The 22,993-nt window shown below is 50.7% G+C and overlaps 1 protein-coding gene across 1 annotated transcript; it reads left to right on the forward strand.

Annotated features, from left to right (window-relative positions):
- The first annotated feature begins 282 nt into the window (after nucleotides 1-282).
- gpr37a (G protein-coupled receptor 37a) lies at nucleotides 283-20,269 on the forward strand. Its single transcript, XM_072484447.1, has 2 exons — nucleotides 283-2,385; nucleotides 18,665-20,269. The coding sequence occupies exons 1-2, from the start codon at nucleotides 1,486-1,488 to the stop codon at nucleotides 19,478-19,480; spliced, it is 1,716 nt and encodes a 571-aa protein (XP_072340548.1). The 5' UTR covers nucleotides 283-1,485; the 3' UTR covers nucleotides 19,481-20,269.
- Nucleotides 20,270-22,993: the final 2,724 nt, after the last annotated feature.

Raw genomic sequence — 22,993 nt, forward strand, 5'->3', positions numbered from 1 at the left:
CCTACCATATTTGACCTGAAGCCAGGAGACTTCATGGGTATGGAGTCAATGTTGAGAACTTCCTCCTGACTATATACCACTGTGCTGCCACCTCTGCTGGGTCTGACCTACCGGTGAGATGGGACATGTCCAGGAATGGTGATAGTGGTGTCTGGGAGTTGTCAGCTGTGCGTATGACAATGTCAGTCTGTTGCTTGACTAGCCTGTGAGACAGCTGACCCAACTGTGGCACGAGCCCCCAGATGTCAGTAAGGAGACCACTGCCTACTGTTGCAGCGTCAACAGGGACGGGTTTGCCATTGTCATTCCTGGATGTTGGGTGGTCCGTCTGGTTTCATTGCCTTTTATCGACGTTGTAGCGATTTGATGCCACAGAGTGGCTTGCCGAGGCATTTCAGACGGCATTTAAAATGTCCATTATATTGCTGTGGGTTTGCAGTCGCATGAAGACCAGAGCAGGTGAGGACTGCCGATCGCCTTCCCTATAGGGATAGTATTTCCCAACAAAGAAATGTCTCTTTCAGGAGCCGAGCTGGAGCAGGGAAAATGTTCGGTTGCAAACTCGGGACTGAGTTGGTTGTTGCCTCTCAGAGGAGGGAGCTGTTGGCACACTGTCCGGGTGCAACTGTTAGCGATGCTGTGAGACGAGTGTGTGCATATATATACCGAGGACTGTCTGTGCTCCAGGTGAATACAGAGGAGCCGGGTGGGGACTGGATCGATTGGGAAAACCTTGGTCGACACTCCCCCATTCAAAAGGGGGCGAGTTAAGTCGTTCATTCACACCGCGATAGGAGCCTGGAGCGTTTGCAAAGAGGAGGAGAAAGCGCTTGAAAATATTGATCTCCCATTGTAATGTTCGACCACCTTGTAAAATGAAACGGAAAGTACCGATGGAAGAGTGAATGGGCTTTTAATCGTCCTGTCGCCTGCAGGAGATCTCCAGAGTGGGGTAGTGAACGGTCTGTGACTCCAACTCCCTGGAGCCATCCTCCTGAAAAAGTGTCTCTGCTCGGCTCCACCCCTCAGAAAGCTGCCCTCCCGTCCAGACCCCCCCCCAAAAAGCAAGCGAGGGATCGAAAAGCAGAAGGCACCAACCGTTGGGGGGGGGGGGCACTGTATGGAGGGAGAGCCGGCAGAGCAAGGTGGGGAGGGCAGAGAGAGTGAGGGTGGACAGCAGAACTGAGCTAACCGTGGAGGGGGCAATCGGTGCAACAGATCCGTTGCAGAGAGAGGGCTGGAAGTTGTGGAGGAAAGAGGCGAGAGAGAGAGAGCAGGAGGTGATGCTGAGTGAGGCTGGAAGTTGTGTGTTATTGCTGCTGTCTTTCCCAGGAGCCTGGGGTGAGCCACTTTAAAGCTGCAAGCTGCACACTGCCGGATCCAAGCTCCCAGCTCCGATGGTACAGAGTGTTCAGCTCCTGTGCAGTTTCCTCGTTGCGTTTGGATATCAAGCCTTCATATCGTTGCTGGAGAATCGGGGTGAAGATGTGGTGCACCGTGCTGGCCCTCGCCTCCTGCTTATTATGGGTTGCCTCTGCAAACCCGAGTCAAGTTCAGCTGCCCGGCGTTGGGGGGGAGATGAACCGGGATTGTCCCGAGGCTGCTGCAAGGGGGCGGGGGACGAGTGGATCTGAGGTTGGGGGAGAAGCACTGAGCAGCCCCGCGCAGAGAGGGGGGGATTCCTCCCCGTGGCCTTCCAGCCAGAGCCTGCTCCCGCAGGGTGAGACCGAGGGGGCGATCGCACAAGGGCTTCCCGTCTCCGCCCTCCCCCACGCTGCCAGGAGAGCCACCAGCCGGGTAGGCGGCCACCCGCTGGCCCACCTGGGCACGGCCCGGTTTCAGAGGGGGGCAGCAGGGAGCAGGACCCAGGAGCGGGAGAAGAAGAAGGTGGTCCACCAGCCTCCAGCGGCTAACTCCACGGGGCCAGGGGGGCTGGAGTTCAGCCCTGAGCTGGAAGCTGCTGCCCTGTACCTCAACACATCGGCAGAGCGCCCCAAGACACGGGGCGGCACGGCAGGATCCCACAACACCTCCACCGGCTTGGCCCTGGGGGCTGCTCCGGCACTCCTGCCTGTGCAGGCACCGGGGAGCAGGCGCCAGCTGAAGAACCCGTTCTACCCGGTGACCGAGGACTCGTACGGAGCCTACGCTGTGATGTGCCTGTCCATTGTCATATTCGTGATTGGGATCATGGCCAATCTGTCCATCATGTGCATTGTCTGCCACAACTACTACATGAGGAGTATCTCCAACTCACTGCTGGCCAACCTGGCTTTCTGGGACTTCCTCATCATCTTCTTCTGTCTTCCTCTGGTCATATTTCATGAACTGACTAAAAAGTGGCTGCTCGGAGATCTCTCCTGCAAGGTGATCCCATACCTCGAGGTGAGCAATTGAACCCAAAACACAGAACAGCCTTCTCAGACAGGAAGGGATTTTACACACACCCTTACATACGTCTTAAACATTAGACATGAATGTATCCCTTCTTCAGCTGGCTCACCCCTGTTTGGCCCCGAGGAGGAGATGGTTAGACACTTTGAGCGGCTGCAGGAGTCCATGTGGTGAAGATGTCCTGTGCAGGGGACACCCAAGCACATACAGAACACGCTGGGGAAAGCAGCATCTGTGAACATAGATTTAACCTTTCGAGTCCAATGTTACTCTTCTCCTCTCCACAGGTGCTGCCAGAACTGCCCCCCCCTCCACACACACACATATTATCCCCCCATACACACACGCATTATTTCCCCCCCACCCACACACACACATTATTCCCCCCTCCCCCCCCACACGCACTACCCCCCCCCCCCACATGCACATTATTCCCCCACACACACACTTTATCCCACCCCCACATAATTCCCCCCTCCCCACACACACATTCCCCCCTCGCCCCACACACACATTATTCCCCCCTCGCCCCACACACTATCCCTTCCCCACACACACATTATCCCCCTCCCTCACACACACACATTATTCCCTCCCACACACTATCTCTCCCCCCTCAAACACACCCATATTATTTCCACCCCACACGCACATTATTCCCCCCACACAAACACTATTTTCCCCTCCACCCCACCCCACCCCCACAAACACATTATTTCCCCCCACTCACACACACATTAATTCCCCCCTCCCCCCCACTCACAGACACATTATTCCACCCCTCCCCCCACATATATTATTCCACCCCTCCCCCACACACATTATTCCACCCCTCCCCCCACACACATTATTCCCCCCTCTCCCCCCCCCCCCCCCCCCCCCCCACACCCACACACACGTAGTTTCTGTTTCAGATTTCCAGCATCTTCAGTATTTCTCTTTTCTTAGTACACACCCAAGTGGAAACGTGCCCTGGAGGTCTAGGGACCACACCAGGACTTTTTCGACTAGCCTCTCTTTACTCTGGAGCTATTCACCGGGTGCCAATGTGGGCTTGCCTTCTCCAGGCAATCTCTCATTGCTATCATTTTTGGGGGGTGGGGGTTTTAGCGTCAGGGTCTGAGCTGGTGCTAGCTACACTGCTGTGACAGTAAGGCTGCAAAAGAAAAATGACTTTTAAACACAGCCCTAAAGTGTTGTTCGGTGTCAATGAACAGAATTCAAACGTCCGGTACATGTGTTAAATGCCAACACTGGGAAGCTGAGTAATAAACACCCCAAAGTGAAAATACACAGCTCCTGAATCAAACAGGTGATGTAAATTTCAGGAGAATTAAATCAAAGCTGACGCTGGAACAATGCGTTGCACCTTTACTGAGAATAGGCAGCTTCATTAGTCGATAGAAAAATATGCTGCTTGAAGTTATTATCTAGCTTCATCACAGTTTCCTTGGTAACAACGTATCAGGGAGAATATCTTCGCCAGTCACCTGCCTTGTTACATTAAGCGAGATGGTATCATTTAAGTTAATAATTAACATTAATCGCCCTGCAATCACAATCATAAGATACAGGCATAAACTTACATTCACTCCCACCTGCCCTATGGTTAATTATGAAAATAGGTATGTTGGGTTTACTGCATGGTGTGGGCTCATTTATGTTAATAATATGACAGCAGGACAAGGTACCTGAGCACAAAGAGCCACTCATTGGTCCATCCTGCGAAACCAATTAATTACATGCTTTACTGGCAGCCGGGCAGATGCTAGCTAATTGCTGAATAACTGTGCCGGTGGCATTATTGAGTTGAAATCCATAATAGTTTCAAAGTGATCCTGTCTCAGTGATTCTCAACTGTTAAAATGAATTCCCTGAGTTTGTGTTTTGGACCTGTTAAAAGAAAAAGATAGGGGGAGAATCTCTTTCAGTTTCAGTACAGGATGGATATCCATCCATTACTGCTTCCAGTTCGACTGCTGGCCATGAGTGTGGCAGCTAGGACAAATGTTGCTCAACTTTCTAATTTACCGCCATCAGAGATCTGACAAATGCACGTTTTTTTAAAGCAATTCCTTCAAATAATGAAAGTTGAACAGTGGCTTTCTTTGTTTGCTGGAAGCTGGATTCATGTATATCCACCTTGCCCTCTGGCGGGCCCAGCTGGGGAGAGACATTTCTAACAGAGAGATTTGGTTGGGGTTGGGGGGTGGAGATTAATGAATGGCCGAGCGAGGGAAGGAGCACTATTGCAGAGATCACTTCGGCAAACCAGACCAGAAAAGTTTGCCTCGTCCAGAAAGGGGTGCACTCAAAACAGTCTCATAATAATAATCTTTATTATTGTCACAAGTAGGCTTACATTAACACTGCAATGAAGTTACTGTGAAAATTCCCTAGTTGCCACATTCCGGCACCGGTTCAGGTACACAGAGGGAGAATTCAGAATGTCCAATTTACCTAACAAGCGCATCTTTCGGGATTTGTGGGAGGAAACCAAATCGCCCGGAGGAAACCCACGCAGACACGGGGAAGACGTGTAGACTCCGCACAGACAATGACCCAAGCCGGGAATCGAACCTGAGACCCTGGCTTTGAGAAGCAACAGTGCTAACCACTGTGCTACTCTGCCACCCATAGAGCAGCTGATTGCAAAGCTGAAACTACAGTATTGTCCTGTTGCCAATTCCTTTGGAAATATTTTTAATACATGGACAGGTACAAGGACACACAAGGGTGTCAATATGCACATTGTCACCTCAATTTGCAACTTGCTTAGTTGTTAGGAGTTTTACTAATATTCTGCGGGCATTCAGAGAAGTTCTTCACTCCATTGCAAAGCAGCAGTGCTTAAAACATTCAAAGTGAAATGTCAGTTTGTATTACATCAGAGATGATCATTTTCTGATCTAGAATGATAGGCCAAAAAGAAGCTGGCTGACTGGTTCCCCCTCCCCTCCTGATTCCCCATTCCCCTCATGATTCCACCCCCCCCTCCTGATTCCCCACCCCCCTCTGATTCCCCACCCCCTCTGATTCCCCACCCCTTTCCTGATTCTCCCCTTCCTGATTACCCCTTCCTGGGGCGAGATTCTCCGACCCCCCGCCAGGTCGGAGAATCGCTGGGGGCGGGCGTGAATCCCGCCCCCGCTGGTTGCCGAATTCTCCCCCACCGGATATTCGGCGGGAGCGGGAATCGCGCCGTGCCGGTTGGCGGCCCCCCCCCCCGCGATTCTCCAGCCCAGACGGGCTGAAGTCCCGCTGCTAGAATGCCTGTTCCGCCGGCGTAGATTAGACCACCTACCTTACCGGCGGGACAAGGTGGCGCGGGCGGGCTCCGGGGTCCTGGGGGGGGTGCGGGGCGATCTGGCCCCGGGTGGTGCCCCCACGGTGCTCTGGCCCGCGATCAGGGCCCATCTGTGCCGTGGGGGCACTCTTTTCCTTCTGCCTTCGCCACGGTCTCCACCATGGCGGAGGCGGAAGAGACTCCCTCCACAGCACATGCGCGGGGATGCCGTGAGTGGCCGCTAATGCTCCCGCGCATGCGCCGCCCGGCAATGTTATTTCCGCGCCAGCTGGCGGGGCATCAAAGGCCTTTTCCGCCAGCTCGCGGGGTGGAAATTAGTCCGGCGCGGGCCTGGCCCCTTAAGGTTGGGGATCGGCCCCCCAAGATGCGGAGGATTACGCACCTTTGGGGCGGCGCGATGCCCGACTGATTTGCCCCGTTTTGGGCGCCGGTTGGCGGACATCGCACCGATACCGGAGAATTCCGCCCCTGATTCTCATTCCTGATTCTCCCTCCGCCTGGTCCCCCCCTCCCCCAATTCACCCTCATCCACTTTATGCTGACACCCTAATGAAGCTGCCCCACACAGATCAGAACTCAGCAACGCAGATATCAGAACCTGGAAGAACCCAATTAGCCTAGTCCAACATTCAGCTCACAAAATGCAGCAGAACAGCCCACAGCACCACACATACAACACGGGGTGGATTACATCCGTCTGGAAAGTGTATAAATTTGATTGGCAAACTGACACTCTGGGGAAAATGCCAATGTATTCATAGAACTGTTCAGATTGCTTTTAATTTGCCAACCAAATTAATAGGTTTTCTAAATTAAAATATGCACATTATAATCTGCTGGACAAATACAGTATTAGCATGGAGTGGAAGGGTCAACACAAACCAATCTGGCATGAGGATCTTGATGATAGTATCTTTCAGTGAGACTAGTGTGAGAACATGTTGAAAAAGTGGGTAATTTAGATTGATATCTGTGCATCTTTATTCTAGCATCATTTCTATAAGAAAACACAGGGATAAGGCAATTTGACCCACTGAATTCCATCCTCCTAATACATAAATTCTGTCATCAAGCGATCTAATTGTATTAAATGACCTGAATGTTTTGTATGTCATCCAGTGGAATGTCAATTTTTGAGTGAAGAGTTTCTTTCTGACCTCTACTCTGAACGTACTTTTCACCGATGTCCAGTAAGACACTTCATTCCAATTGTTTTAAAGCTGCCATGTCCAACCAGCCCGAGGGCTGCAATGTAACCATTCCAGCATGGCACCTCATGGTGGGCCTTGGAGCAATGGTTGAAAATGCTGGTAAGACTGAGTTTGAGAATTTCTGCAAGTTTCACCATTGAGCTGAATCAGTGGCAAACACAGAGGAGAAACTGGCTGTGATTGGCTGAGCGGCGATCATGGACAAATGAGTATGTGGAGATAGAGAGAGACTAGAGAGCATAGATGCTCTGCTCAACATGCTTTCCTTTGGTTCCAACCACTTTCCAGCGCAGCCAGTATACTGAGCCAGCTCTGCCACTTTCTCCAGTTCATCCCACATTTCCCTGACTGCCCCTGCATCATCCAGGTTCTCCCTGCAAACCCAGGCTCTCTCCACATTCCCCTGTCTCTCTCCACATCCCCTGTCTGTCCACATTCCCCTGTCTCTCTCCACATTCCCCTGTGTCTCTCCACATTCCCCTGTCTCCATATTCCCCTGTGTCTCTCCACATTCCCCTGTCTCTCTCCACATTCCCTTCTCTCTCTCCACATTCCTCTGTCCCTCTCCACATAGCCCCTGTCTCTCCCCACATTCCCCTGTCTCTCTCTCCACATTCCTCTGTCCCTCTCCACATTCCCCTGTCTCTCTCCACATTCCCCTGTCTCTCTCCACATTCCCTTGTCTCTCTCCACATTCCCCTGTCTCTTTCCACATTCCTCTGTCTCTCTCCACACATTCCTCTGTCTCTCTCCACATCCCAATCTCTCTCCACATTCCCTGTCTCGCTCCACATTCCCCTGTCTCTCCACATTCCTCTGTCTCTCTCCACATTCCCCTGTCTCTCTCCACATTCCCCTGTCTCCACATTCCCCGTCTCTCTCCACATTCCCCTGTCTCTCGCCACACTCCCCTGTCTCTCTCCACATTCCCCTGTCTCTCTCCACATTCCCCTGTCTCACTGCACATTCCCCTGTCTCTCTCCACATTCCCCTGTCTCTCTCCTCATTCCCCTGTCTCTCTCCACATTCCCCTGTCTCACTCCACATTCCCCTGTCTCTCGCCACATTCCCCTGTCTCCACATTCCCCTGTCTCCACATTTCCCTGTCTCACTCCACATTCTCCTGTCTCTCACCACACCCCCTGTCTCTCTCCACATTCCCCTGTCTCTCTCTCCACATTCCCCTGTCTCTCTCCTCATTCCCCTGTCTCTCTCCACATTCCCCTGTCTCTCTCCACATTCCCCTGTCTCCACATTCCCCTGTCTCTCTCCACATTCACCTGTCTCTCTCCACATTCCCCTGTCTCTCTCCACATTCCCCAATCTCTCTCCACATTCCCCTGTCTCTCTCCACATTCCCCTGTCTCTCTCCACATTCCCCTGTCTCTCTCCACATTCTCTTTGCTCTCTCCACATTCCCATCTCTCTCCACATTCCCCTGTCTCTCTCCACATTCCCCTGTCTCTCTCCACATTCCCCTTTCTCTCTCCACATTCCCCTGTCTCTCTCCACATTCCCCTGTCTCTCTCCACATTCCCCTGTCTCCACATTCCCCTGTCTCACTGCACATTCCCCTGTCTCACTGCACATTCCCCTGTCTCTCTCCACATTCCCCTGTCTCTCCACATTCCCCTGTCTCACTCCATATTCCCCTGTCTCTCTCCACATTCCCCTGTCTCTCTCCACATTCCCCTGTCTCTCTCCACATTCCCCTGTCTCTCTCCACATTCCCCTGTCTCTCTCCACATTCCCCTGTCTCTCTCCACATTCCCCTGTCTCACTGCACATTCCCCTGTCTGTCTCCACATTCCCCTGGCTGTCTCCACGTTCCCCTTTCTCTCTCCACATTCCCCTGTCTCTCTCCACATTCCCCTGTCTCTCTCCACATTCTCTTTGCTCTCTACACATTCCCATCTCTCTCCACATTCCCCTGTCTCTCTCCACATTCCCCTGTCTCTCTCCACATTCCCCTTTCTCTCTCTACATTCCCCTGTCTCTCTCCACATTCCCCTGTCTCTCTCCACATTCCCCTGTCTCTCTCCACATTCCCCTGTCTCCACATTTCCCTGTCTCACTGCACATTCCCCTGTCTCACTGCACATTCCCCTGTCTCACTCCACATTCCCCTGTCTCACTGCACATTCCCCTGTCTCTCTCCACATTCCCCTGTCTCTCTCCACATTCCCCTGTCTCTCTCCACATTCCCCTTTCTCTCTCCACATTCCCCTGTCTCCACATTCCCCTGTCTCACTGCACATTCCCCTGTCTCACTGCACATTCCCCTGTCTCACTCCACATTCCCCTGTCTCACTCCACATTCCCCTGTCTCTCTCCACATTCCCCTTTCTCCACATTCTCTTTGCTCTCTCCACATTCCCCTGTCTCACTGCACATTTCCCTGTCTCTCTGCACATTCCCCAGGTTCCCTTCACATTTCCCTGGCTGTTCCCACGTTCCTGCAGTTGCCACAGCCTCCCTCGGTGGGCACTGCATTCAGATGCTGCTCAACCTCACACCTCACTCCAGGGCGGGGTCCTCCGTCCCCCCCACAGGGGCAGAGAATCCCCGGCGGTGCGGCGTGCATTCCACCCCGAAGCCGGCTGCCGTACCCTCCGGCGTGTTTTCAGGAGAGGGCGGGATTCACACTGTGCCGGTCGGGGGCCGGTGGCAGCGCACCCCCCCCCCCGGCCCGGCAATTCTCTGGACCCCAAAGGGCCAAGCGGCCACCTGCCTTTGGCCAGTCCCGCCGGCGTGGATTGGACATGATCCCACACGGCGGGACCTGGCAGGTAAGTTGGCTGGTTTGGTCCTCGAGGGGAGGGGGGGATCCGACCCCGGTGGGTGGGCCCCCCACGGTGGCCTGGCCCACGATCGGGGCCCACTGATCTGTGGGCGGGCCTGTGCTGTGGGGGCACTTCTTCCTTCCGCGCCAGTCTGTGTAGGGCTCCGCCATGGCCGGCCGGAGAAGACACCCCCCCTGCGCATGCGGCAGAATACGCCGGCCGGTCTGCACATGCGCTGTACCACGCCGGCGGTTCTGCACATGCGCTAACTTGTGCAGTACCTTCGGCACGCTGGCTGGCGCAACGCCAACCCCTCGGACATCGGGTCATCGCGCCGATTCGGGAGAATCCCGCCTCAGGTCTTTCATCCACTCTCATCACATATACCTCCAGGTGGTTGTAGAGGGTTGTTTTTCAAACTGGAGGCCTGTGACCAGCGGTGTGCCTTAGGGATCGGTACTGGGCCCACTGCTATTTGTTATTTATATTAATGATTTGGATGAGAATTCAGGAGGCATGGTTAGTAAGTTTGCCGATGTCACCAAGGTTGATCGCATTGTGGACAGTGAAGAAGGTTATCTCGGATTGCAATGGGATCTTGATCAATTGGGCCAGTGGGCCGATTAATAGCTATTGGAGTTTAATTTAGATAAATGTGAGGCAATGCATTTTGGTAGATCAACTCGGAGCAGCACCTACTCAGTTAATGGTAGGGTGTTGGGAAGAGTTATAGAACAAAGAGATCTAGGAGTACAGGTTCACAGCTCCTTGAAAGTGGAGTCACAGGTGGACAAGTTGGTGAAGAGGCATTCAACATGCTTGGTTTCATTGGTCAGAACATTGAATACAGCAGAGTGAGTGAGTACCTGGAGAATGCTCGTGACCAGGACATACCCTCACCCTTTCACACTCTTGTCTTTATTTTTGACTCTTTTTAAAAATTATCAATTTTTGTGGCTTTTTTTGCCTGGCAAATTGTTTCTTTTGATATGTCTGCTTTTTAAAAAAATAATCATGTTCAATGCAGTGCCAAACCTGGGGCTGGATTCTCTGCACCCTGACTCTGAAATCGCAGCCCGTGCGGGGCGGAGAATCCAGTTTGGCACCGTAATCGGGCCCGGCGCCGGTTCGGCGATTCTCCGGGCGTGAAAATCGGCATCACCGGGCCGCTGGGGGGGGCCATTGCCAGAGGCCGGCTCAGCAATCCTCTGCCCCCGACCGGCCGAGTTCAACGACGTCATGGAACTAACCTGCTATTGATGATCGGGGTGCTTGCGTGGCGACTGCGGACTCAGTCCACTGCTGCCCTGGTCAGAGGCAGGCCGACTGGAGACCAGGGGGGGCCTTGTAGGTGGCCGGGGAACTAATGTGCGGGGTTCGAGGGTCGGGCGCGCGGCCGATTGGGGCGTCTTTTTCTTGGGTCTGGCTCCGCGGTCCGCGTCCGCCATGGAGCGAGGCGCGGCCGCTGACCCGGAAGCACAGGGGCCCATATCTGCAGCAAAAGCGGCAAGATTCACTCTGGGTCCTGCTAGCCCCCTGCAGGGCTGTGAATTCGTTTCACTTTTTTGCAGGAATTTCAGGAGTAAAACTCCATCGTTTTGACACCGGCATCAGCACTTAGTCTCGACATCAGAGAATCCAGCCCCTTATCTTCGTGAAACAGAAACCGAAAATATTGGACAATCTCAGCAGGTCTGAGAAGGAAGCTCACGTTTCGAGTCTGGATGACGCTTTGTCAAAGCTGTCCTTCTGTCTCCACAGATGCTGTCAGACCTGCTGAGATTGTCCAGTATTTTCAGATTTTGTTTCAAATTCCAGCATCTGCAGTATTTTGCATTTATCTTTATGATCTTGTCTTTGTGAAATTTGGTCATCAGCCTCCCCAGCGTGAGAAAAATTGAAATGTGTCACCCCATCAACTTCCCACCACCCTAATTACACAAAAACATTGGACAAGCCCATTTCAAGTAATAATTTTAACTCACAGAATCACAGAATTTGTATGGCGCAGAAGGAGGCCATTTGGGAGATCCCGGCTCTGGGTCACTGTCCGTGTGGAGTTTGCACATTCTCCCCGTGTTTGCTGGGTTTCGCCCCCATAACCCAAAGATGTGCAGGGTAGGTGGATTGGCCACACTAAATTGCCCCTTAATTGGAAAAAATTAATTGGGTACTCTAAATTTTAAAAAAAACTAAAAAACTTTTCATAGATTGTGGTATGGGGAACACACAGCCCACTCTACAGGTGAGGTACAGCAGAAATGGAAAAGTATTTTTTAAAGCAAAACAATGTTTATTCTATGAACTCAAGTTAACTTTTTTAAAACATACAGTGAACATCTTTGCAACCATTAATTCAAATACAACCCCCAAAGAATACAACACTAAGTAATCCTTTAAGCTTTCCTTTTAACATCCATAAGACTTAAAATAGAACTTTTAACAGAAGCACATCAGGTTAAATTCACTACTGAGAGCAGTTATTAGTTTTAAATCATCAAAGGATCGATTTACAATCTTTAGTTTACAGAGAGAGACTCATACACCTTCTGGCTGTGCTGCAGCTATCCAGCTCTGAAAACAAAACTAAAACACACCCTGCAGCAAGCAGCCTAAAACGAAAGTAAAAAGTTGTCAGACAGCCCAGCTCCACCCACTCTCTGACATCACTGCAGTAATAAACACCCATTTCTTAAAGGTACTCTCACTCCAGATATTTATATACATACCCATTTATAAACACCCATTTCTTAAAGGTACTTTCACATGACAAAACCAAACTTGAAGATCTGTTCATAACTACAAGAAGCTTTTTTTTCTTAAAAAAATTACATTTTCAGCAATAAACTAGTTAGCTTTGAACTCTTTAAGAGCGATAAAGTCAGTCGTCGTCTCAGACTGGCTGTTCAGAGGATGACATTTCTTTAATGCAAGAATAGAAACAAAATAGAATAACTTTTTGACTTTCAAGGGATTGTAATAATTCTGTTTTGACAAAAAAATATCAAAAAGGCATCACCCCAGAGTGGTGGGTTCAGACTCAACACAGAGGTGCACATAACACGGCATAAGTCTGCCATCTCAGTGCAGTACTGAGGGAGTCGGAATTGTGCCTTTTTGGTTGAGACATTAAATTGTCCCTTCTCTCAGAGGGATGTAAAATATCCTGCGGCGCTATCTGAAGAAGAGCACTGAGATTGCCTTGTGTCTTGACCAATATTTATTCCATAGGCAGCATCAGTAAAACTATCCGGCCATTTAGCTCATTGACATTTGTGGAACGTATTATTGTGTGCAAATTGGTGACTGTGTTTCTTACCTTATAACATGGCTAATCTTTCTAAACAATTAATTGACATTGACATTGAAGCATTTTGGGAGATCCTGAGATGATAACAGGTGCTATATAAATGCAAGTTATTCCTTCAGAAAGCTACTCAAACTTGCAGTTAAGGCGATGTTGAATTTTCCTTTTAGACATTTCCACTTGCCCAAAAGTATATTTCTTTTAAACTCCCTTTTGGGGTAAATTCACTGTCTGCAGTATTAGCAAACAAGCATGTTAACCTGGATAAAATCAATAGCTCAATACATTCGTTAAAAGAGCAAAGGAATCTTAACACTTGTACATATACTTTTTAGTGTAATTTTGCCATTTACGGAACATATTCTATTTCCTTGTAGATTGTTCCCCTATTTTTCGCTTTTCTGTCTATTTGGCAGGCCCAGACTTCCAAGTTGACAGATGGCCGAGCATCAAACTGTCACAAACTGCCAGCCATTAGTGAGTGCCAGGGTTTCAAGCCAATGTCTGTGGCGGTAGAATTGGGGGTGGGTGAGCTGGGGGGTTGGAGGATTGTTAGGGGGTGGGGTGACTACCCAGCCACCAGGGGTGCTAGGATTCCCCAATCCCAGGATGTTCCTTCCCTTTGGTTGCTGTACCAGAGACTCTAATTAGTGGAGTCGATTTTCCACTTACCACCCATTTGGAAGACCTGCTACTTTCAATTTTCTCTCACAGGCAGCTGAAGCTGAACTGCAGCACCGGTTTAAAACCACGGTGGCACTTTAAAAAGTCTGACTTGATATCTCCGCATTCATTCCAATGAAGATCAGAGTTGGGATCAGTTCTACTCAGTCTTGAAGCATTAATGGTGGCACTGTGGCACAGTGGTTAGTGCTGCTGCCTCACAGCGCCAGGGATCCGGGTTCGATTCCGACCTCGGGTGACTGTCTGTGTGGAGTTTGCATTTCCTCCCCGTGTCTGCGTGGGTTTCCTCTGGGTGTTCCCGTTTCCTCCCACAGACCAAAGATGTGCAGGTTAGGTAAATTGGCCATGCTAATATTGCCCAAATGTGTGGTTACGGGGATAGGAGCAGGAATTGGGCCTAGGTAGGGTATTCTATCAGAGCAAGGGCAGGTGCAGATGTAATGGGCCGAATGGCCTCCTTCTGCACTGTAGGGATCCTTTGGTTCTATGATTAGTACTTCAACACTCAGAATGACAGTGGACACATCAGTGTCTGGCTACGTTACTGAGTTCAAATCCATGGCCGGGATTCTCCCCTACCCGGCGGGGCGGGGGGTTCCGGCAGGATGGAGTGGTGGGAACCACTCCGGCATCGGGCCGCCCTAAAGATGCGGATTTCTCCGCACCTTTAGGGGCCAAGCCTCACCTTGAGGGGCTAGGCCCGCGCCGGAGTGGTTGGCGCGCAGCCGGCCGGTGAGAAAGGCCTTTGGCGCCACGCCAGCCAGGGCCGAAAGGACTTTGCCGGCCGGCAGAAGTACGCGCATGCTCGGGAGCGTCAGCAGCTGCTGATGTCATCCCCGTGCATGCGCAGGGGGGGGTCTCTTCCGCGTCGGCCATGGTGAAGGCTGTGGCCGAGGCGGAGGGAAAAGAGTGCCCCCATGGCACAGGCCCGCCCGCGGATCGGTGGGCCCCGATCGCGGGCCAGGCCACCGTGGGGGAACCCCACGGGGCCAGATTGCCCCAGGACCCCGGAGCCCGCCCGCGCCGCCTGGTCCTGCCGGTAAGAGAGGTAGTTTGATTCTCGACGGCGGGACTGGCATTCCAGCAGCGGGACGTCGGCCCATCGCGGGCCGGAGAATTGTCGGGGGGGCCTCGCCGCCCCCGCCGAATATCCGGTGCCGGAGTATTTGGCAATCGGGTCGGGATTCACGCCAGCCCCCGGTGATTGTCTGACCTGGCGGGGGGTCGGAGAATCCAGCCCCTTGTGTCCCATTTGGAGAATTTGAATTCTGTTTTTGAAATCAACTTCACATCAATGAAACTGATTATGGAACTGTTGTTACAAAAAGACTGGTTCATTAATGTCCTTTAGATAACAAGGCCTGCCACCTTTATCCAGTCTGACATGTCTGTGACTCCAATCCCACAGCACTATGGTTGACTCTTAGTTGCTTGCTGTAGTATCCAGGTGAGCCACTCATTAGTATCACGCTGTGAATCTCAAGGGTGGTTAGAGATGGGCAATAAAATGCTGAGTAAGTGCCCATGGGTGAGGCCCATACACTGAGAATGAAGAAAATTCTGATCCAGCCTCGTCAATTTTTATTGTATAATTTTCTCCTTAAGGAGCCCAGCTCAAGCATGCCTATCATTTAATTTTCCGTTCTGTACAAAGACAATTAAGGGGTTTCCTGTGAGGCAAAGTCACTCATCCTTTCAACACTTAGAAATTATTGTAAAGTATTACAGAGCATTTACATCAGTGAAAAGTGACATTTAGCCCAATAAGTCTACACCAATGCTTATCCTCCAAATGAGCCTCCTCCCAGCCCTCTTTATTGAACCCCCACCAATATATCCTTGGTAATTTCGCTGACTCCCCCTTGACACCAATGAAGAACTGGGATGAAGAAAATGTGCTTCCATTTTATGAACCAACACTTAGAAATGAGGATAACTCCCTTAATGTTTTTCCTTAAAACTAGACTCAAAAATACTTGCAAAGCTTGCTTTAAGGGTAAAACTACACAGAGATAATATATAAGTACACATACCAAATTAATAAAATCTGGTTTACATGTAAATGATGACCACAAAGGCTTGTCAGGAATTAAAAAAATTATTAATATTGAGCAAAATAAATACATTTATTGGGGTCGATTCTCTGGCCACATGGCACCCGGTGCCAATCCCGCTGTATCGGGAAAATAGGAGGGGAGCCCCAAAAAGGATTTGCAGCGGGCGCCAAGCAGTTCGCTGTTCTCCCGCTTGCTCTAGCTGGTGTGAGCCATGATCAGGGTCTTTTGCCGAAAGGGCGAGAACCTGATCGCACCTCAATTGCATTTATTTTAGTGAGATTAAAGTCGAATGCAGCAGCTGCCTGTGAGTCGTCCCCCCCACCCACCGCCCCCCCCCCCCGCCGCTCCCCTACCCCAATGGGAAGTCACACAGGCCTCGTTCAGTACTGCCCGACAAAACCGGACCAGGAGCCATGGACACCCAAGGGGGAGCAAGGAAGTGAGTAGCCCTCTCCACTTACCTCCACGCTGCTCAAGGGCATAGTAACAGCTAGCCAGGTGCTGCTGGGGCTGGAGGGGTGGGGGAGTTGCGGTGGGAGAGGTCCTTCAGCACAGTGGTTAGCACTGTTGCTTCACAGCGCCAGGGTTCCAGGTTCGATTCTCGGCTTGTGTCAGTGTCTGTGCGGAGTCTGCACGTTCTCCCCGTGTCTGCATGGGTTTCCTCCGGGTGCTCCGGTTTCGACCCACAAGTCCCGAAAGTCGTGCTTTTAGGTGAATTAGACATTCTGAATCCTCCCTCAGTGTACCCGAACAGGTGCAGGAATGTGGTGACTAGAATTTTCACAGTAACTTCAGTGGCCTGGATTCTCCCCTACCCGGCGGGGCGGGGGGGTCCCGGCGGGATGGAGTGGCGGGAGCCACTCCGGCGTCGGGCCGCCTCAAAGGTGCGGATTCTGAGGGGCTAGGCCCGCGCCAGAGTGGTTCGCGTGCCGCCAGCCGGCGGGAAAGGCCTTTAGCGCCACGCCAGCCGGGGCCAAAAGGACTTCGCCGCCTGGCGGAAGTCCGCCCATGCGATGCGGCTGCTGACGTCATCCCCGTGCATGGTGAAATCTGTGGCCGAGGCGGAGGGAAAAGAGTGCCCCCATGGCACAGGCCCGCCCGCGGATCGTTGGGTCCCGATCGTGGACCAGGCCACCGTGGGGGCATCCCCCCAGGGCCAGATCGCCCCGGGCCCCCCCCAGGAACCCGGAGCCCACCCGCGCCGCCTGGTCCCGCCGGTAAGAGAGGTGGTTTGATTCTCGCCGGCGGGACTGGCATTCCAGCAGCGGGACGTCGGCCCATCGCGGGCCGGAGAATCGCCGGGGGGGGGCTCGCCAACCGGCGCGGCGCAATTCCCGCCCCCGCCGAATATCTGGTGCTGGACAATTCGGCAACCGGCGGGGGCAGGATTCATGCCAGCCCCCGGCGATTCTCCGACCCAGCGGGGGGTCGGAGAATCCCGCTCCCAGTGTGTTAATGTAAGTCTGCTTGTGACAGTAATAAAGATTATGATTATTATTATTATTCTCGGGGCTGTATGTTGGGGGGCTGGAGGGGGCCAGGTCAGGAGTGGGGGCTTTGAGTATGTGAAGCATTGAAGCCAGCTTTATTTCTTGTGCTCACCCATAACAGGGCAAACCACAGCTGCAGCCTGTCTGTCCTCCAAAACTCTGAAAGGCCAGAGCCATGCTGCAGCACGTCTCTTCAAAGTCCATTTTGCCTCCCTTGAAGTGTTCCTTTTGTATTAGGCTGTCTAAAGTCTGCCTTAACCGCTCCCCCCCCCCTTTGAAATTCCCCCTTTGTTCTTGCTTCCCACACAAAATTACACTTTTTCATTTCTCGGGAGAATTGCATCCATTATCCATATATAATGGTAACAGGAATGAAGGACTTCAATGATCTGGAGATGCTGGAGTTGTTCTCCCTTAAGAGAAAAGAGGAAGGCAGATTTAATAGAGGTGTTCAATAATATGAGGGGTTTGATCAAGTAGATAAGGGCAAACTGTTTTTAGTGGCACACAGATTTCTGGTGATTGGCAAAAGAATCAGAGGCGACATGAAGAAACAATTTATTTTACACAGTGCACGGTTGTGACCTCCTAACGTGCTGCCTGAAAGGAAGCAGATTCAGCAGTAACTTTCAAAAGAAAATTGGGTAAAATAATTGAAGGGAAAAAAGTTTGCTGGGCTATGGAGAAAGGACAAGATAGTGGGAACAATTGGGTAACTCTTTCAAAGAGCTGACACAGGCACGATGGACTAATTGACCCTCACTGTACGGTTCTCTAATCTTCATTCTTCAGTGTTCGAGTGTGTGGGGAAGGCACTCACATCGTTAATCATCCAACTGCTGTAAAAATCTCATGCCAAAGAATTATTTGCACTTAAGATCCACAAGTATTATCTAGCCAGCATTAAATGTTTCTCCCTTCCCAGAAAGGTGGCCGATGTTAAAATACTGCAAAATAAAGTTGAAGAAAATCCTTAAAAAACAGAAATGACAAAATGGAGTGAAGTAATAGCGGATGTTGATTCTCTCTGCTAAATCTTTCTTATGAGTAGTAGTGGTGGTGGTAGTAGGTTCCTCATTATTCAAGTATAGTCAAGCTGTAATGGATTTCAAAGCTAAACGTATGCCAAGTAATTTGATTATGGTGTAGGAAGGGTCTGTTGGCCCCCCCCCCCCCCCCCCCCCAACCACCTCTCCTCGAGGTTAAGAGGATTCAAGGTGTCTGTTAGCCTGGCAGCTGCATCAAAATGGGGCAAGGCAAGGCACAAAAATGACCTTAGCCAGCAAAGGGATTGAACCCACACTATTGGCAATACTCTGCCACATGATCTTAGCCAATTAAGTTAGCCGGCCCCTTGACTGACTGTCTCTTAGTGCCACAATAATTAATACTGTACGCATAATATATTTCTCTTGTCCTTTTATTTGACAGGTTGCGTCCCTGGGAGTCACTACTTTCACTTTATGTGCGCTGTGCATCGACAGGTTCAGAGCGGCTACCAACGTGCAGATGTACTACGAGATGATTGAGAACTGCTCGTCAACCACAGCCAAGCTGGCCGTCATCTGGGTGGGCGCCATGCTGCTAGCGCTGCCAGAGATTGCCCTACGGCAGTTGACAACAGAGGAGGTGGCAGCCTCCGATATGACTGCAGACCGATGTGTTGTGAAGATATCTCCTAAGTTACCAGACTCTCTCTACGTGCTGGCACTGACTTACGACAGCGCCAAGATGTGGTGGTACTTTGGTTGCTACTTCTGTTTGCCCACCCTCTTCACAATTGGCAGCTCCATTGTGACTGCGAGAAAAATCAGAAAGGCTGAGAAGTCCTGTGCCAGGGGGAATAAGCGTCAGATTCAGCTCGAAGGCCAGATGAACTGCACGGTGGTGGCCTTGACCATTCTCTACGGGTTCTGCATCATCCCCGAAAACATCTGCAATATTGTGACTGCCTACATGGTCACTGGGGTCTCCCAGCAAACAGTGGATCTTCTGCAGCTCATCAGTCAGTTCCTCTTGTTCTTCAAGTCCTGCGTGACCCCGGTGGTCCTCTTCTGCCTGTGCAAGCCATTCAGCCGGGCCTTTTTGGACTGCTGCTGCTGCTGCTGTGAGGAATGTGGTCCTAAGTCTTCCACGGTCGCAAGCGATGACAACGACAACGAATTTACCACAGAACTTGAGCTCTCTCCATTCAGCACGATACGACGTGAAATGTCCACCTATACCTCAGTGGCAACGCATTGCTGAAAAAGCTCGCTGCACCTTGCTTCGACAAGAAACAGTGCCCCCATCAAGAGTGGACAATGTGTCCACGTGTCAGCATCCTTCGGACACACGCTGGGTGGAACCTGCCTGCCGTTAGAGCCCAAACTTATCAAAACACTTTAAAAACTGTATATTGCTGTTCCTGAATTTTACATGCGAGTCTGTTAATGAGACGATAGGTGACTGTTAGTTTCCAGAGTTGCACTGTAACACACTCAAAACTGTAAAACATGATTGCAGATGAGGAAAAATCTGTGGCGGAGATTTTTTGGCACTAGGGACGCTGTTGAGCTTTCTTTCTCTAACCGTGAGGAAGTCGGCGCGGGTTGAAAATCCGGAGAGCAGCAAAAACCGTGATTTTCTCCAGCATGAATAAGTTTTGGAATTCCCCCCCGCCCACCCACTCCCCACCACTCCCCACCAGTGGACTAGTGAATCATACCTCCCCAGTCTGTGAACTGATTTTTATACATCAACATGTCATTAGCGAGAGCTCTTTCCAGGCCTTTACCCCTTCCGAAATATTCACTGGGCATCAACATGACCACACGTCAACGTCATTTACACCAAGTCTGACAAGGCATGAGGCATTTGAGCGGGCCCCTCCAGGGGTGCAGAGCTATGTATGCCCCGTGGGGTGGGGGGGGAGGGGGAGAAGAGGGACATGCTGGGCAGTTCCCCTGGAAGACAATGGCAGGATGGCACTGTTACTGGCCAAAGTCTGCCAGAGGTCAGTGCCATGAGGGAGCCCCATGGGTGGGTGCGTATATGTGCGGGGATGGGGGGGTGGGGGGGAGAGAGTGTATATTAAGGGGGGATGTGCTGCCGATGACTGTCAGAGAGGGGGGGAGCCCCGAGACCTCCGAGATGTGGCCGTTCGGTTGCAGCGCTGGGCGTGGCACCCTTTAAAGATGGCGGCCCAATCTGCTTGACGCCATTTCCCGGCTCTAACATTCCCCGCCTCACCAGAGTGATGGTGTTCACCACAAACCACTTTTTTTTTCGAAGAGGCTCAAGATTCCATGAGTACCCGTCAGTGGGATTCCCTCCATTTTTCACGCAGGAACTGACACTCTCCATTTTCTGGTGTGCTCCCGCCCTCAGTCTGAAATGATAAAGGCAGTGTTACATAATGTACAGATCAAATTCCACCAGAATTCTGAGTTCAGCTCACATGGTCCAAAATCCTTGGGTGTGAAGAAAGCTTGAAAATGAAGTTTGTGACATGTGACATGTACAGGGGGTAGTAAGAACTAGCTAACGTACTGTATTTTGCTCGGTAGTAACTGCAGCTAGTTGCTGTACATCGAATATCTGAAGTTTGTAAGATTTTTTGTTGGAAGCTGTCAACACAGACAGCGCAAGTGCTGCTTGTCCTGATGTCGACAATGTTCCTTTCTTATTTTGTGCTGTTGGTTTTGTAACAATGGAGAGAAGCAAGTTGTGAATCGCAAATGTCATTTCTTTTTCATTTTCCTCGTTAAGGACTCCATAACTATTTGCAAATTGTGTGGTTTTTTTTAAAAGAAAAACAATTCCCTGTAAATAAAACCTTAAATGGAACAAACATAACTTTTTCATTCAGCGCAGCCAGCATTAGCAGGGGTTCACGCAGCCTGCTGAAGCATAGGTTTTCAAACCAGCAGTCCGTGAACCCTAGGGGCGGAATCATCAGGAGCAACAGGATGGGATTTCTGTTTGTCTGGGCTGGCCATATGAGAACAGAATTTCTCAAAAATTCTGTATTAGATGAAGAGGTGATTAAGTAAAGATTTTAAAAGTAATGAAGAGTTTGGATAGAGTAAATATGGAGGAACATGTTTCTACAAGCAGTAACCAGAGGATGCAAATATAAGGTGATTGTCAAATTAGCCAGGGATAAGATTTCAATTTTTTTAAGGCAGTGAGCTAGTCGTATGAGGAAAGGTTGAGGCTCTGGGTCTGTACTCGTTGGAATTCAGAAGGATGAAGGGGGATCTTACTGAAACTTACAGGATACTGCGAGGCTTGAATAGAGTGGACGTGGAGAGGATGTTTCCACTTGTAGGAACAACTAGGGACCAGAGGACACCATCTCAGACGAAAGGGACGATCCTTCAAAACAGAAATGAGGAGGAATTTCTTCAGCCAGAGGATGGTGAATCTGTGGAACTCCTTGCCGCAGAAGGCTGTGGAGGCCAAATCACTGAGTGTCTTTAAGACAGAGATAGATAGATTCTTAATTAATAAGGATCGGGGGTTATGGGGAAAAGGCAGGAGAATGGGGATGAGAAAAATATCAGCCATGATTGAATGGTGGAGCAGACTCGATGGGTCGAATGGCCTAATTCTGTTCCTATGCCTTATGGTCTTATAGATTCGAATTCACTGTCTGAAAGAGGATGGAAGAAGTTTCAACAGTAATTTTCAAAAGGAAAATAGAAATACATTAAAAAATATCTGTAGCACTTGGAGAAAAAGCAGGGGGGATAAGGCTAATTGGGTAGCCTTTTCAAAGTGCTGGACACAGGTACGATGGCTCCTCAATTTTATGTTACAGTAGCAAACACCAGCGCCACATTGGCTCTGATATTAATAGGGAGGTCAAGCAATTGTTGGGGAGCATGGTAATGTGTAAAAAACCTGGCAAGATCTGGCAGCTAGAGGGTACTCTCATCCTAAGATCAAGGCCTCATTTAAATAATTTGCTGCAGACCCCTCCAAAACTGCAGGCTAGGTTTCCAGCCGGGCCAGTGGTCTGGAGCATCCTTAAGCATCAGGAGATTGCAGCCAGTGACCTGTGGGATAGTTTTCAGCAGTCAGAAGGGACCATTAGCTCCGAGCTGCCATCAGGAGTGGGGTGAGAGGGGTGTCAGTGATTGGGTCCCAGTGTTGGGGACCGGAAGGCTGGCTGCGATTAGGGCTGAGGGGGACCGAGCGCCTGCTGGTGACGTCTGGTGCGAGCACTCCAGCTAATCTCGGCCCACAAGACGTGCTAAAGGAGCGGTCTCCTGGCAATGACATTGGACAGTCGACACCTTCTGCATTGAACCTGCTGCCAGGTAGTCTGGAGCTCTGGCCTCTCCCTCACAGTTAAATTTAAGCCGCTGTGCCAACTATATCTTCAGGTTATGGCCTTGGAATGTTCATTTGGCCCCTTTTGCAGGAGCCCATGTGACAGCATGATTTCAATTTGATCGTGCTTGAACAGTTGGGAGTGAAGAGTCAGATTCGGTGATGGATAGCTCTACCTCAATTCGTTCTCCCGCTTCCTGCCGTCGGAAGGTTTGGGGGTGTTAAATTTAAGGCCATTGCTTCTGTTGCCATATACATATGAGTTAAAAACATTTGATAGCACTGTTTTGCCTGAGGGAGAAGACACTACCCTTTAGGCGGTAGAATAAGGTGTTGTTGAGAGTACACATTCTTTGTGGAGGGACTGTAAAATTTCTAAATGTTTACAATGCTCACCTGGAAGGCTCAAAGCAAATGCAGAAGGTCCCTAGGGGTTTATGT

This window comes from Scyliorhinus torazame, chromosome 19, assembly GCF_047496885.1.
Source record: "Scyliorhinus torazame isolate Kashiwa2021f chromosome 19, sScyTor2.1, whole genome shotgun sequence".
NCBI lineage: Eukaryota > Metazoa > Chordata > Chondrichthyes > Carcharhiniformes > Scyliorhinidae > Scyliorhinus > Scyliorhinus torazame.

Coding starts and splice junctions, on each gene's coding strand:
- gpr37a (XM_072484447.1), top strand. CDS start 1,486: ATGTGGTGCACCGTGCTGGCCCTCGCCTCCTGCTTATTATGGGTTGCC. Junction 2,386..18,664: donor AGGTGATCCCATACCTCGAG/GTGAGCAATTGA, acceptor TTTATTTGACAG/GTTGCGTCCCTGGGAGTCAC.